Source organism: Rhinopithecus bieti, unplaced genomic scaffold (assembly GCF_001698545.2).
Source record: "Rhinopithecus bieti isolate Rb0 unplaced genomic scaffold, ASM169854v2 scaffold_6946, whole genome shotgun sequence".
Taxonomy (NCBI): Eukaryota; Metazoa; Chordata; class Mammalia; order Primates; family Cercopithecidae; genus Rhinopithecus; species Rhinopithecus bieti.
The window spans coordinates 1,446,253-1,463,843 of record NW_016805697.1 but is presented as its reverse complement, the minus strand read 5'-3'; the positions used below and the strand labels follow the sequence as shown (position 1 = coordinate 1,463,843).

At 35.8% G+C, this 17,591-nt stretch overlaps 1 protein-coding gene across 2 annotated transcripts in view; it reads right to left on the bottom strand.

The window, feature by feature from the left end:
- Positions 1–17,591, bottom strand: part of USP14 (ubiquitin specific peptidase 14) — a 58,628-nt gene that overhangs the window by 19,880 nt on the left and 21,157 nt on the right. The window contains exons 4-6 of one of the 2 annotated variants that reach the window (XM_017873536.1): positions 15,076–15,180; positions 13,801–13,904; positions 1,306–1,364 (exon numbers count right to left, since the gene is read on the bottom strand). In XM_017873536.1, coding sequence (XP_017729025.1) covers positions 1,306–1,364; positions 13,801–13,904; positions 15,076–15,180 — 268 coding nt within the window. The remainder of the gene's footprint in view (positions 1–1,305; positions 1,365–13,800; positions 13,905–15,075; positions 15,181–17,591) is intronic. The other variant, XM_017873537.1, reaches the window with a different exon arrangement.

Here is a 17,591-nt window from a genome sequence, read left to right as displayed (position 1 = left end):
ATGACACAAAAGAAACCTGTTTATAATATCAAAAATCAATGGTTGACAACAATGAGATTACACTTCATACTTCTTGGACGGCTACAATCACAAAGACATATAATACTAAGTGCTGGTAAGGACACGGAGAAATCAGAACCCTTATACCCTTCCGGGGGAAATGTAAAACGGTGCAGCTCCTTTGGAAAATTCTGGCAGTTCCTCAAAAGGTTAAATACAGTAACCATATGACCCAGCAATTAATTCCACTCCTAGATACATACCAAAGAGAAATGAAAGCATTTGTCCACACCAAGACTTGTACACGAATGTCAGGAGTATTTGTAATAGTCGAAAAGTAGAAACAACCCAAATATCCACCAATGATAAATGGATAAATGATATGTGGCATGTCCATACAAGGCACTCTTATTTAGCAATAAAAAAGAATGAAGTACTGATACATGCCACAATGTAGATGAATTCTGAAAACATTATACAAAGTGAAAGACACCAGTCACAAGAGACTACATATTATCTGATTCCATTTAGTACAAAAGTCCAGAGTAGGCAAATCTAGAGAGAAAGAACACACAGATAAATGTTTGGGTAGGGCTAGAAATGGGAAAGGAGGTGACTGCTAGATGTTATGAAGTTGCTTTATGGAATGATAATGTTATAAAGTTAACATTTTAGTAAAATTTACACAACTCTGTGGATAAACTAAAAAACAATGAATTATACACTTAAAATGGGCAGATTTTATGATATGTACACTATATCAATAAAGCCATTAGAGAGAGAGTTAAAAAAAAAAAAAAAGGCATGGCTGTAAAACCCTATTGACCTAACCCAAAGGTTTACCAATATTAAAATGTCCAAAATTACGTGAGGGGTATATTCTCTTATGGAACGAAGAAACCAGTTATTTCTATCCTTTAAGATTACTATGTCTCCTCATACACATCACTTCTTTACACCGATACTCACTAAGACCCTCTTTTATAATGATACATCGATTGTGATAAAACCCGTCGCTGGCTCAACCCAGTCAACCCCAAAGATATATTACACAAATCAAATCTGAAGCCAAAATTATAATTTAACCCAAAAAATCCAAAGATTATTTTTCACAAAAGACAGACATCACTGATTTATAATCTGGATGATAAAATAAGTACCAAGTTGTTTAACTTAAGTATAATGTACACTCCAAGCTTAATGAGGTGATGTTTTACAAAAGACATTCTGGAAACTGCAAAGGATTTTGAGTGAAAAATAAAATGTCTTACTCCTATTAAAAAGTAGTATATTTAGTATACAAACCTGCAGTAATATACTGCGCTGAAGCCATTTCCCCTGAAGCTCTTAAGGCACCTGCATACCTAGGAACATTAAAGCAGAGTTAAATAATAGAATTCAATTCATTCTAACACTCAAATGGGAAGCAACCAGTTAAAAGGAGTTATTACGACACCCTCAACTGCAAGTCCCACAGAGTTGTTCCCACCTTTCCTTTTCTTCTCTCCTGGTCTTGCATTATATGGAGAAAAAAAGGAATGCTGAAAAGGGAATTTAGATGGAGCCTACTTTAAGCTCTTTCCCTTTGTCAAACACATATAAAACAAACATTTTATTTTATTTTTTATTTTTTGAGACAGAGTTTTGCTCTTGTTGCCCAGGTTGGAGTGCAATGGCAAGATCTCGACTCACTGCAACCTCTACCTCTTGGGTTCAAGCAATTCTCCTGCCTCAGCCTCCCGAGGAGCTTGGATTACAGGCGTCCACCATTATGCCCAGCTAATTTTTTTATTTCTAGCAGAGACAGGGTTTCACCATGTTGGCCAGGTAGTCTCGAACTCCTGACCTCAGGTGATCCACCCACCTCGGCCTCCCAAAGTGCTGGGATTACAGGCATGAGACACTGCACCCGGCTAAAACAAGCATTTTCTCAAAGTACTGTGAAACAAAACTATCCATTAATTACAAAGAAAATAAAATAACACAATCTCTGAAATAACTTGGAAATAAGCATTAGATCAAAAACATTCAGCATTAGCTTGCTGTGTATCATTAAATAGGTCACTTAAAGTTTTAGGTCAGTTTGCTCATCTGTAAACTGAGGAGCTTCTATTAAATGATTTCTAAATTCACTTTCAGCTTTATGATCCTCACTTAATTTACAACAGTACAACAAACTGGCCATGCAAAGGAAATATTCAAACTGCAGTCATTACTCACACAACGTCTTATGACAAAAGCTCAGAAATTATCATTCAGTTAATATCAAACACTGAAGTAGGAGGGAGACTGCATATGCACTATGATTAAACTATGTGTGCATACTATACACCCATTAGAGTGATTAAAATTAAAATTAAAAAAAACTAGTATCATCCAATATTGGCAAGAATGTGGAGCAATCAGAATTACTGATCTAGTCAACAGTAATATGAATGGATCTCCAAGCTAGATACTGAGTGAAACAAGCCAGAACAAAAGAAAAGCACAACCTGTTGGATTCCATTTATTTTACGTTTCAGAATGTGCAAACTAATATGAAATCAGTAGTTTCTGGAAGTGGGTGGAGAGGATAAGGATTAACTGAGAAAAGGCACACACAAGAAATTTTCTGAGATGATAGAAATGTTCTATACTTTGATAGGCAAATGGATTACAGAGAATTTGCATTTGTCAAAACTGATCAAACCAAACACTTAAGATATATGCATTTCACTAGATGGGAATTATATCTCAATTTAAAAAGCAAAACCTCTATACTTAGGTAGTATGAAAGAAATCACAGAAAGCATTGTGTTAAATTGTATTCAACTGAAGGGTTTTGTTTTCCCTTTTCATTTGTTTGCATCTTTCAGAAACTGCTGTGACTAAACTTTCTTAATTTTTCAATACACAATAATTCACAATAATGCCTGAATTATGTGTGTTCATTTTTAAAAACCTGAAAATCATTAAATTTCCCTGTTAAGACATTTTAGCAACTTCTTGAAAGGCATTTTTGAAATTAAAATGAAGTACTAACATAGCAGACATATCCCAGAGCATCACTTGGGAATGTAATTAGCTATATAATTGCTGCTGTTACTGAATTTTACTTCTTGTTACAGGGTAACATGAATATGTAACTATTTCTACATTTATGGCAAAGATAACTAATGAATTACCAACCTTTGTTTGTAACTAAGAAAAGGAAAGTCATATGTAATTTAATATCCAAAAAACACTTCCCATATTAGAGCAATAAAATGTAATTCCTAATTATTGTAAAACCATCTATTAAGCCAAGTAACATTAACATTGAAGTTTATAAAGAAAACTTAGAAAAGAGAAACTGACAGAAATACTGAGAGGTTTTACAGTCAAAAGTACTGAGAATCTTTCCTTATCTCTGTCAAGTCGATATATAAAAAGTAATGATATAAAAAATCTGAACATAATAAAATTAACCTAATGTCTATTATACTTTGACACCTACAAAGAGAGGACATTTTGACTTTTCTAGTCCCCATAAAATATTCAATCATACATCAGATCAAAAAGACAAACTCAGATTTCCAAAATAGGCCAAATCCTTACCCATGGTGAAATAAAATACATTTATAACATATGCTTTCATACATGTGTTTCTAAATCCACTGGCTAAATAACTTGGCTTAAACTGTTGGGGGTGGATGTGGAACAAATGAAAAGCACATATAATGCTAATGAAAATACAAATTGGTACCTCCGTTTATGAAACTGGTTGGCAAAGCATATCAAAACTGAATATATACATCCCTTTATGACCCAGCAGTTTCACTCATATACATTTTGTGCATATGCATACATACTCATATACACCCAACAGAAACAAATGCATGTGCCCAAAAATGTACTAGAATATTCAGAGCGTATTTTTTCATAATCACCAAAAACTGAACATAAACCAAATATTTATCGACAGAAGAATGAATAACAAATTGGTAGCACAGCACGCAATGGAACACTGTACAGCATGAATAGAAATGGCCCGCCAGTACACAGAACGTGGATACACTGAACATCACGAGCCAGACCCATCAGCCAGTCATCAGCCAGACAAATGGGCCCAGTTTGTACATTCTGTTCACAAAGAGTTCAAAATTGGTAAACTGATCTATGAGATTAGAAGTCAGGATAGTATTTCCAATTTGGGAGACATAAACAGTGGTAGTGATTAAGATCTGTGAGGGGATTTTTAGAGTGCTGGAAGGGTTCTGCCTTTATTTTGGGTACATGGATATGTTCACCCTGGGACAATTCATTGAGCTGTACACTTACAATTTGTATACTTTCTGCATGTTATAATTCAATCATCAAAAATAAATGGGCCAGGCGCGGTGGCTCATGCCTGTAATCCCAGCACTTGGGAGGCTGAGGCAGGTAGATCACGAGGTCAAGAGATCGAGACCATCCTGGCCAACATGATGAAACCCTGTCTCTAATAAAAATACAAAAACTAGCTGGGCGTTGTGACACGTGCCTGTAGTAGTCCCAGCTACTCGTGCGGCTGAGGCAGGAGAATCACCTGAACCCAGGAGGTGGAGGTTGCAGTGAGCCGAGATCGTGCCACTGCACTCTGGCCTGGAGGTAGAATGAGACTGCCTCAAAAACACAAAAAACAAAAAACAAAAACTGGGCTAAAAGGAAAAGATAACAGACTTTCTAGTGGTTTTTGTTAACATTTGAACAGCCTCATCTAACAAATAGAGAACAAGCAAAATCTCAGAACTAAATGTTTTCATTACTACACAAGAGTAAGTAAACAATCCAAATATGAAACTTTAAGTTAGAAAATAGACAATAAAACAAGCCTAAGGTAAACAGAAATAAGAAAAAGATAATACAAAAAGTAGGATGAATCAGACAAATCAAAAAATTGAATGAACAAATCTAACAGCCAATTCTTTGAAAGCTAAAATACAAATCTCTAGCAAGATAACACAAAGGGAGGAAAATACAAATAAAACAAATAAGAAATACAAATACAAAAACAAAAAAAAATACAGGTCCAATGGTAGAATAACTCTTAAGCTGAAATAATTTAAAGACAGGACAATTTTGTAGGAAAATATAAATTACCAAAACTAACTTTAGAAGAGAATAAGTACATTTAAAATACCCCAAAGGCCAAGCACGGTGACTCACGCCTGTAATCTCAGCCCTTTGGGAGGCCAAGGCCGGGGGATCACCTGAGGTCAGGGGTTTGAGACCATCCTGGCCAACATGGTGAAACTACATCTCTACTAAAAATACAAAAAATTAGCTGGGCGTAGTGGCGGATGCCTGTAATCCTAGCTGCTTGGGAGGTTGAGGCAGGAGAACCGCTTGAACCCGGGAGGTGGAGGTTGCAGTGAGCCGAGATCATGCCACTGCACTCCAGCCTAGGCGACAGAGTAAGACTCTGTCTCAAAATAAAATAAAATAAAATAAAATACCCCAAAAAGGCTGAGCGCAGCCAATTTCCTGGGCAAGTCTTTCAGCAGCAGATCAGTCCTATAAAAATATGAAAGAAAACAAAAGTTCCAGGACAAGACGGACATAGAACTAGCATAACTCTAACACCAAACCCTCACAAATTAAAAAAAAAAAAACAGCCAGAGGGAGACAGAATGCTATACATCAGTCTTAGTAACAAATGACCCCAAACATCCTTTTAAAATGTTCCAGCAAATTAAATTCAGCACTATATACTGAAAGAATATGAACACATCAGGAATATAGTCTATTAGGCTAACTATTAACCTAATGTATCACAAATAGATCCAGTGAGAAAAATCTTAGAACTAGGTCAACAAACAACATTTGACAATTTTAACATATATTTCTTATTTTTAAAACATCTCCAGTAAACAAATGATGGAGGGATACTTTCTTAACATTCTTAAGAGTATTTCCACCAAACCTGAGGGCAGGACAAGAAGAAACAAGAAAAAAAGAATATTTCCACCACACACAAGGTCAATGTTTAACCCTAAAACACAACAATCTTATTAAAATCAAAAACAAGAGAATTCCACAACCATCTACTATTTAACACTATGTTAAAAGTTCTAGCTAGTGAAGCACGAAAGAAACACGAAATAAACTGCCTGAAACAGACAATACTAACCTGAGTAATGGACCTGATTACCTATTTAGAAAATCCAAATATTAATAGAAAATAGGTCTTATTTCCTCATAAATATAAAAATAAATATAAATAAATCATAATCATAAGTATCATCATAAATAAAATGTGTTTTCAGGGTAAATAAATGTGTTTTCAAGGTAAATAAAAAGTATAGTAAAATTTTCATAGAATATAAGGACTATTTCAGTATTAGGGGAAAGTACACCTTGGAACCATGGAAATCTGATATTTGAAATTAGTATGCCTGATTTCTTCCCGTCAGCTAGCAGGGACAATAACAAAATGATCAAGAGAAAATTCATCTAACAGTACAAAATACAAAAATTCAAAACAGCTGGAAATAAAACACGTGAAAAAAATCCATCTTACTGAAAGTCAAACAAGATCTGAAACAATGGGGAGACAGCCTATATTCCTGGATGGGAAGGCTAAATATTGCAAAAATGTCCATTTATCTGAAACTTATGGTTTTGGATAAACATTATGGTCAAAATCCCAAAGGTTGACACTCCCACTATATATCCATTTACAGGGAGAAAGGCGTATTGAACAACATGACCATGAAGTTCAAAGAGATACAAAATATGGATCAAACTATCCAGTAATACACTGAAAGTAAGAAGGATGCATTACTATACACCAGATGGTTAAAATGGCATAATACAAACACATATAAAAAATCAGATCTCAATAAATAAACCCAATTAGAAAATCTAGGACCAGGTCTCAAAAATATTTAATAATAATACATATGATAAAAGATCAATATGTATCAATATACTATAAATGGTAACTGGAGAAAAAAAGAGAAACCTAGATTTTTACCTTGTAAGAGAAACATATGTCACCAATAAACTCACCAGTAAAAAGTAGTTCAATCTTACCAGTAATCAAAAAATATTTATCATTATAATATTTTACTTTGATGAATATGTACAGAATGTAACATTCATATTTTTCTACCTTTTGGGATAACAATTGCCAATATCTAAAAGGTCAAACTATCCACTCTAATTTATTAACCCACCAACTCCATTTCCAGAAATTGATCCAAAGAATCCTATGCATCAAGATGTACTGCAGAACTGTTAATATGTAAGCATAAAAACAAAGACGTGAGCACAAATTTAAGACTGTTCGAATTGGTTATAAAAAACACATAAACTGCTACACATACGTTTAAAGAAAAAACCCAAGTATAACACAAATCTTCATCCCTTTCTCTTTTATTTTGAGACTGAAGTCTCACTCTGTCGCCCAGGCTGGAGTGCAGTGGTGCGATCTCAGCTCACTGCAGCCTCTGCCTCCTGGGTTCAAGCAACTCTCCTGCCTCAGCCTCCCCCTCTCAAGCAGCTGGGATTATAGGTGCCCACCACCAAACCTGGCTAATTTTTGCATTTTTAACAGAGATTGGGTTTCACCATGTTAGCCAAGCTGGTCTTGAACTCCTGACCTTCAATGATCTGCCCGCCTCAGCCTCCCAAAGTGCTAGGATTACAAGCATGAGCCACTGCTCCCGGCCCATCTCTTTCTTTTTTTTTAAGAGACAGGGTCTCATTGCATTGCCCAGGCTGGAGTGCAGTGGCATCATCATAGCTCACCGTAGTTGCAAACTCCTGGGCTAAAGCATTCCTTCCAGCTCAGCCTCATGAGTAGCTGCAACTACAGGTACACACCACCACACTCAGCTATTTCTTTTTTATTGCAGAGATGCAGGTCTCACTATGTTACCCAGGCTGGTCTTAAACTTCTGGCCTCAAGCTATAGATTCAGCCTCCCAAAGCACTGGGATCACAGGCATGAGCCATCACATCCAGCCCAGGGCATATCTTCAATCTGTATGAATTAAATGTATGATGCATTTTCATCATATCCTGACGTAAGGGCTGAGAAGATGGCGAAGAAAAAGTGAGTATCAACTATGTAGACTTTTCTGTTATTTAAAATTTTTTTGTCAAGAACAAGTGGAAATCAATTACTTAGAAGGAAGATTTGTGTGCCAGATGTGGTGGCTCACACCTATAATCCCAATATTTTGGCAAACCGAGCTGGGAGGATTGATTGAGGCCAGGAGCTTGAAACCAGCCTGAGCAACATAGCCATCTCGTCTCTACTTTAAAAAAAAAAAAAAAAAATCAGCTGGACATAGTGGTGCACGCCTGAGGTCCCAGCTACTCAGGAAACCAAGTCAGGAGGATCCCTGAACCCAAGAGGTCAAGGCTGCAGTGATCTGTGATCGTGCCACTCCAGAGCCTGGGCAACAGATCAAGGGCCTGCCTCAAGAAATAAAAAATAATTTAAAAAGTTTTAAAATTTTAAATGAAGATACGCCCTCAACAAGCTAAAAAGAAGAAAATAATTTTTAGTAGTATAAGCAATCCCATACACAATTTCACACAATGAACATATCCCCTAGACAGCTGTGAGATGAAATATGGGGCTTTTCTGTTCCCTCCGAGTGTCTCAGTTCTTGCATGCCTCTCACTGAACTGAATGAGACTCTAGAGTTTAAAGATAAATATTTTCAGCCAGGCACAGTGGCTCACGCCTGTAAATCCAGCACTTTGGGAGGCTGAGGCAGGCAGATGACTTGTGAGGAGTTTGAAACCAGCCTGGACAATCTAGTGAAACCCATCTCTACTAAAAATGCAAAAATTAGGCATGGTGGCACACACCTGTAATTCCAGCTACTTGGGAGGCTGAGACAGAAGAATTGCTCAAGTCTGGGAGGCGGAGGCTGCAGTGAGCTGAGATCACACCACTGCACCGCAGCCTGGGTGAGAGAGTGAGACTCTGTCTCAAAAATAAATAAATAAAAAATAAGGGGGAAAAAAAAAAGATGACACTGGGTACGCTGTGTATATTGAGAGGTGGGGCTTGCTAGTCTCCAATACAACAGATACGGCAATGTGATACTGTCTTTTGAGGAGTAATTTATAGAATTTTGGGATGATTTTTTATAACATATAGTTTTCACTCTAGGTTCTAAACTGAGAACCTAACTCCAGGAGTATGATGAGATTCCACTGTTGGGCGGCATTAAGCAAGCCATTTCAAACCTTGTTTTTACCTGTGGCTACAGTTCTTGGTCCTTACTGCCTCTTAAGCTAATCCAGTCTATTTCTCTTGAATACACTTTCCTTCTACTCTCCATCATTATACATCCCACTTATTTATTATTTTATTTTATTTTATTTTACTTTATTGTATTTTATTTATTTTATTTTTTGAGACAGGGCCTCACTCTATTGCCCAGCCTGGAGTGCAGTGGCAAGCTGATGGCTCACTGCAGCCTCAACCTCCCGGGCTCAAGCAATCTCCCACCTCAGCCTCTGAGTAGCTAGGACTACAGGCACACACCACCTCACCTGGCTAATTTTTGTTTTGGTTGTTTGTTTGTTTTGTAGACATGGGGTTTTGCCATGTTGCCCAGGCTAGTCTCAAACTCCTAAGCTCAAGTGAGACACCTGCCTCAGCCTCCCAAAGTACTGGGATTACAGGCAAGAGTCATCGCACTCGGGACTCATACCTCCTAACTCTATAGAACCTGCCAAAGACAAGTTCTGCTAAGTATTTGTGAGGATGATCTTCCTCATCTCCAGCTGTGAAACACCTTTCATGGAATGTTTTTCTGTTCTTTCATTCTTGTTGTTATCAGTTAGTGCCATTTTTCCAAAGACATACTACCATCCATGACATCTTGTATCAGTTAGTTTACTAAAGTGCACTCTCTTGAGAAAATTTAGAATTCAAAAACTACTTCTTTTATTTGGCATCAGAGGTTGCTGTACAAAAAATAATAATAATAATAATACTAAAATAAAACCAAAAGCAAAAAAAGTAACTTTCACTTTTATTTTTTTAAAATAAGAAAAAAACAAAAAAAATGTTTCTTTTGGTTTCAGGAAAATAGAACCACACAGGATGAAATCTCCCCTGCTTATAAAGAACTCTTTCCAAAACATAAAAGGGCACTCTCCCAGGAAGAGGCTAAAAGGCATCCAAGAAGAAAATAGTAAAGAGGAAATCTTGGAAGTGAGCCAAGGCTATCTCCACCAGCCACTCCCAAGGGTGCTAGCCAGAAAGCTACCCCAGCAAACTACCTATTCAGATAATTTGCAACTGAGACTTAAGGAAGAGAATATGATGGCATGATATGAGTACACAACCTTCAAACAAATGAGGGAAGAACAACCCTTACATCCAAAAAGAACAGAGTTAAAAGGCCAAACAAAAAAAAAAAAAAAAAAAAAAAAAAAAAAAACTTTAAATAAAAATACTTCAGAGGCTCAGAAAATAAAAGCAGGATTTAGATCCAAAATTAAGAATAAGGAGTTAAAGCCGGGTGCGGTGGCTCACGCCTGTAATCCCAGCACCTTGGGAGGCTGAGACGGCTGGATCACGAGGTCAGGAGATCGAGACCATCCTGGCTAACATGGTGAAACCCCATCTCTACTAAAAATCCAAAAAAATTAGCCGGGCGTGGTGGTGGGTACCTGTAGTCCCAGCTACTCTGGAGGCTGAGGCAGGAGAATGGCGTGAACCCGGGAGGCAGAGCTTGCAGTGAGCCGAGATCGCACCACTGCACTCCAGCCTGGGCGACACAACGAGACTCCGTCTCAAAAAAAAAAAAAAAAAAAGAATAAGGAGTTACAAAAAAGAACAGAAGGTCATGATAAATAAGCAATGAAACAAAGCAGATGCATGAATCAGTAAAATGTAAGACAAAACTGAGGCATTTTCCCAGAGCACATCACATAAAAACTATAAAAATTTAAAACATGAAGAAAAGTTAGAAGACTAAAAAACAGATCTAGAAATTTTAATCTGTATAAGAAACCAGGTAGAGGAGAAGCAGTATCTAAAGAAATAATGACCAAGAAATGTCCTCGAGTTTGGGACAAGAGTCCTCAGACTAAAAGTGCTTACTGAGTACTAAATAAGATAAATAAAACCCACACTCTCACATTCTTGGAACACTGGGGGAAAGAAAAAAAAAAGAGAAAACCCTAAAAGCTACTAACAGAAAAGAATAAAAATCAAGACTGATATCAGATCTCTCATCAGTAAGCACGGACACACAAAAATAGTGGAGAAATAACTACCAGTCACTGAGGAAAAATGGCTTTGACCTAGACTCTTGCCCCAAGCAGTATTATCATCTAAGGATAAGAGGAAAGGGTAAAATAAATCAGTATTTTGGGATATATATAAAAGACACAGTAAGATTCACTAGGCAATTTTTAAAGCAAAATTAAAAACTGTATTAAAGAACAAAATAATAATCTTAGCTACCTAGAATTCAGAGGATAATTTGAATGTCAGTACTCTGCTTAAAATTTTCCAATGGCTTCTCTTCATCCACAACACAAAGTCCACACTTCTTAAAAATGACTTCAAGACTTCTGGCTGGCCCCTGCTAATCTCCCATCTAGCACCTTTTCTACATCCATTCTTCTCCAGGCAGTTGCACTGAGTATGCTGCAGTCTCCTGCCTCCAGACGCTTGCTTAAATACTATTTCCTCCAGTCCACTCTCACACTTCCCTAACCTCTCATCCAGGCTGGGATAATACCTAACTGTTTAAATACCAGTTACTCTAAGCAGTCTTCCCAAACTATCCTTAGATACCCCTTATGAACCCCCTTAGATGTTCTCATAGCAGCCTACATTTCCCATCAAAGCAGTTCTGAAACAGTACTTGTTTACTTGGTAGTCTTTCTCTATTAGACTGCAGGTGCCTTGAAGACAGATACTGTGTCTTGCTCACTGATAATACATCAGCTATAATCTATGCAGCTTCTCATAAATACCTGACAACTATTCACTTCAGAGAAATGTAGAAAACCTTTAAAGTCACTCTTTCAGATTTCTGCACAGTCCTTCTCTCCCTTCTCTTCTGCTTAGTTCTATCACAACATTTCACAAGAGACTGAGGGAAAAAACAAACATCAATATTCATAAAGCTGTCTAGAATCCAAATTGTAGTTCAGAATTCTATCATAAGGAACTGACAATTTATGTATCAAGACAGTTGTATAAATTCAGTCAGAATTAAGTTACATATTTTTTAAGTTTCATTTATACTCACTGGAAGAAAGGACCCTTATTTGTAGACTATTTCACAGGTTCTCGAAACATTTGTAATTAATTCTTTACTCTTTTCCTTTCATACGATGGTATAAAAACAAAATGTTCTTTCTTTTTTGAAACCAGTACTGACTGACATAAGGATAGACATATATATAAATGGAAAAGAATCAAGGGTCCAGAAATGAACCTATACATTATGATCAACTGACTTTCAAAAAAGGTGCTAAAACAATTCAGTGGGGAAACAACAGCCTTCAACAAATGATGCTGGAAGAACTGGATATACACATGCAAAAGAATAGGCAAATACCTCCCTCCCTCCCACCCATACATAAAAACCGCAGGCCTCAATAGAAGAGCTAAAAGTATATTAACTCTTGAAAAACAACAAAGAAGTAAGTTTTGTAACCTAGAATTAGACAGTGGCTTCTTACATATGAAACCAAAAGCATATGTGACAAAAGAAAAAATTAAAATTAAGATTAAACTACATCAAAATTAAAAAACATTTGCACTACAAACGTATCATGAAGAAAAGTAAAAAGACACTGCATACAACAGACTTAGGAAAAAAAATAAATTTTTAAAAAACAAAGTAAAATGACAGCTTATAGTATAGAAGAAAAGATTTGCAAATTATCCATTGGGAAAAGAACTTGTATATATGTAAAAACACATTGAATTTTTAAAAAGACAACCCACTTAAAACACAGGCAAAAGATTTAAACAGACATTTCTCCAAAGAAGATATACAAATGGCCAATAAGCACATGAAAAGATGCCCAACATCATTAGTCACTAAAAAAAAAGTGCATGACAACCACAATGAGATACCGCACTTCACACCGCTAGATGGCTTAATCAAAGACAGAAAATATTGACAATCTTCTCACATTGCTGGTGAGAATGTAAAACAGTACTGTCGCTTTGGAAAATCATTGTGGCAGTTCCTCAAAATGTTAAACGTAGTTACTGTTATGAAAACGTTCATCTACACAAAAAACATCAACGTTCACAGCAGTATTACTTATAACAGCCAAAAAGGAGAAACAATCCAAATTTCCATCAACAAAATGAATGGATAAATAAAATGTGATATATACATAAAATGAAGTATTATTCAGCCATAAAATAGGAATGCAGTATTATATATGCTATAACGTGAATGAACCACGGAAACATGCTAAATGAAAGAAGTCAGTCACAAAAAAACCACATATTCTATGATTCAATTTATATGAAATGCCCAGAATAAGCAAATCTATGACAGAAAGTAGATTAATGTTTGGCTAGGGCTAGAGGTGGGTGAAAGGGTATAACTAGTGACTGCCAGTGAGTATGACACTTCTTTTGGAGGAGGCGGAAAATGTCCTAAAATTGATTGTGGTGATGGTTGCACAAACTTGTGAATACTGTAAAAATCATTAAACATTTTAAAATGGTGAATTGTATTAGAAATTAATTATATCTCATTAAGGTGCTAAAGAAAACAAAACAAAACAATACTACTCACCCAAATGTGAACATCCCTTACCCAAAAAAGACTGCAGTCTTACCTTTTAAGGGCATCTTTGAGTTCAGGCACAGAACGAATACACTGAACTGTGGCATTCATGTAACAAGTGTTACCAAGGTTTGTCAATCCACATGGTAACTCCATCTAGTTTAAAAAAAAAAAGGATTAAATCATTAAACCATTTTACAAAATGACATGACATATATAAATCACTAAAATTCTCATTTTGAATCAAGTACCATTTACTAGCTTCTACCAATTTATATTCTGCCTTCACTCTAAAGAAACAGTTTTATTTCCCCCCCAAAAAAATGTTTACTTGGATCATGCTGGCCATATTATGTTTTAGTTTCCTTCTTAAAAATAAGAGAATAATCATACCAGTCTTGCCTTCTTGGCAGGTTTATCAGGAGAAAAGAAGAGGCAAAACATGCATAGAAACACTTCAAAACAAAAAGCAAAATAATAGGTTGGGTACAGTGGCTCATGCCTGTAATCCCAGCACTTTGGAAGGCTGAGGTGGAAGGATAGCTTGAGGTCAGAAGTTCAAGGTCATCCTAGGCAACACAGCAAGACCCTGTCTCTACCAAAAAAAAAAAAAATTTTTTTTTTACATTTGCTGGGCATGGTGGTGCACGCCTACAATTTTCACTACTCAGGAGGCTGAGGTAGGAGGATCACTTGAACCCAGGAAGTTGAGGTTACAGTGAGCTACGATCATACCACTGCACAACAGCCAGGGTGACAGAGCAAGACTCCATCTCAAGGGAAAAAAAAAAAAAAACAAGAAAATGAATGAATGGCACTAAATAAACGCAAGGTGTTAAAAAAAAAAATTTGACACATGTGTTGGCCAGTTTCTAAACTGATTTTGCATTTAAATTCAGGGTAAAATGTATATATTTTCCACATGAAGGATTTAAAAAATTTAAATATCCCAGCATTTAAACTACTCTTTGACCCTGTTTTCTCATAAATAGTAAACACTTACATAGTACTATCTGCCAGAAACATATTTATTACAGATATTAGCTAAATATATATAAGTTAAGCCTAAATAAATTCACTTGGAAGTCTGAAAACCAGTAGTAAGGTGTACAATACAAAAAAAAAAAAACCCTAACTGTGCATTATTTAACCACAGGACTCCCTTAATCTAATTAAAAATATTAAAACTCTTATTTACAGATAAAAACATCCATCTTGGTATTAATGATTAAGTCTTCAAGACATTTAGATACTACTTTCTGAAAGACACTGTAATAATGGTCCTTCAAAAAGTAGTATCAAACATATAAAATCTGGCGTGTCTTACAGCAGATGCTAACTGTTCTTCTGTCATGTCTTCTACGAAGACAGTTTTGGCTGAGGGTTCTTCTGGAAGAGCATCTGCTGACCCCATCATTAGTAGAGTCATTCCCTGTTTTTAAAAAAAGTTATTTCATGAAAATCCTTAAAAGTTGGTAATGTTTATGTCAAACAAAAGAAGCCAGGCACAAAAGAACACATATTACATAATTCTATTTGCCAAAAAAAGTAAATCTACAGAAAGTAGATTAGTTGTTGCCTAGGACTGGAGGTGGGAAGAGGGAGTGGCTTTAAATGGTACAAGTTTCTTTCTGGGGTAATAGAAATGTTCTAAAATTAGATTGTGGTGAAGGCTGCACAACTCTGTAAATACACTACTAAAAAATCACTGCATTGTTTAAAACAAGTAAAAAGCCCTGGGGTGGCTGTTTGAGGCCAAGGCAAAGGTGTAAAGAAACTTTTTAGTGATGAAACTTCTAAATCGTGATTGTGGTGGTGGTTACATGACAATACAGAATTGCCCAAAGTCATCAAACTGTACATCAAACACAGGTGAATTTTACTCTATATAAATTGTACCTGAATAAAGCTGAAGGAAAAAACAAATATTGCCATAAAAACACCTAATAATGTTTAGAATATTGTAGCAGAGGGAATTTTTCAAATGATTATTAACATTTAGTGGCATCACCTCTCCCCATAACAAACTAACAACTAATAAAATTCAGACCAGGCATAGTGGCTCATGCCTGTAATCCTAGCACTTTGGGAGGCCGAGGCTGGTGGATGGTTTGAGTCCCGTTCAAGACTAGCCTGGGCAACATGGTGAAACCCCATCTCTACAAAAAATACCAATATTAGCTGGGTATAGCGGTGCATGCCTGTAATCCCAGCTACTTGGGGGCTAAGGTGGGAGGATCACTGGAGCCTGGGAGGTTGAGGCTGCGGTGAGCTGTGATCTCACCACTTGCATTCCAGCCTAGGTGACAGAGTGAGACCGTCTCAAAAAACAAAACAAACAAACAAACACTAATAAAATTCTTTCTGTGTCTATTGTGTAACTGTAGTGATTGTTTCCATTTAAAAACAAATATTTTTAGAGCATTAAATTCTCCATTACTGAAAAATATCAAACCAAATACAGAGTAAATTTGTCCAAAATATCCAATTATATAATTCTACACATTAACCTAAGTAAATACTTTTATTGAATACATATGCAAACACTCCATACAATCAATAGAAGGACAAGGAAGACACTGTCATTGTAAAGCTCATCATCTTAAAATATGAACAACACCTTACTCGCTTACTCAATATCTTAACTGGAAGGCATGAACACATGAGACAAAGAAAAAGGTAGGACCAGAAGTGGAGGTTTAAAAAAAAAAAAAAAAAAAAAAAAGGAGGGAAAAATGATAGCCAGAAGACTAAAAATATCCAGATGATAATTAAAATTAGGAAATTAGTAAGGCCAACAAATTCAGTTAAGAATACCTACAATTAAATCTAAAGACCTTTATTCTATCACCTTTTATTTCTACATAGACATCTTATAAGATCATTGCAAAGCAGTAAAGCAGTACTAAGCCATCACTACAGAATTTTTTTTTTTTTTAGAGACAGGGACTCACTCTGTCACCCAGGCAGGAATGCAGTGGCACAATTACAGGTCACTGTAGCCTCAAACTTCTGGCCTCAAGTGATCCCCCCATCTCCCAAAGTGCTGGGATTGCAGGTATAAGCCACCCTACCAGGCCAAGAATCTTTTTCCAAAGACAACTGTCTCAGGAGCCAACTATTTAAAGAATATACTAGCAATAACCAGTTGGAAAACACAATAGAAGAAATGCCAACATATATCTAAGAATAAACATAACAAGAAAAATGTAATACTTTAATAAGAGAATAAAGCTTTACTTAAGGATAGAAAAAAAGAACCTAAATAAATTGAAAGACATGACAAGTTCTGTACTTGAAAAATTACTATAAAAATGCAATTAGTTATATAAACTTAATGAAATTCCTTTACAAAACCTTGCAAAATGATTCATTCATGCAGCAAATTTATACCCATGATAATAGCTAAGAAATTTCTGAAAAAGAATAGACTAAAACAATGCCCTTAAAAATTACTGGGAAAAGGGATTATATAACAAAAAACATTGAGAAAAACTGTATAATTCAGAAAAAACATACTATCAGCTCTCCACTTCATACCATACCACAACCATAATGAATTAAAAGCAAAGATTTAAATGTAAAAAAATTAATATTCATAAATAATGCAAGTGAATTCAAAAACTCATGCATTGTTGGAAGATTTTCTAAAATTGACATAAATATTAAAAAGATTGATGTAACTATAAAAATGTCTATAAAACATTTGAAAACAATAAACTAGGGGAAAAACTACACCATATATACTAAGCACTCAAAAAAGAAAATCTGTAAAAAAAAGCAAATACATATGACAAAAATGGGCAAAAGAGATTTAAAAAAAAAAAAAAGCTTAAAATTAAA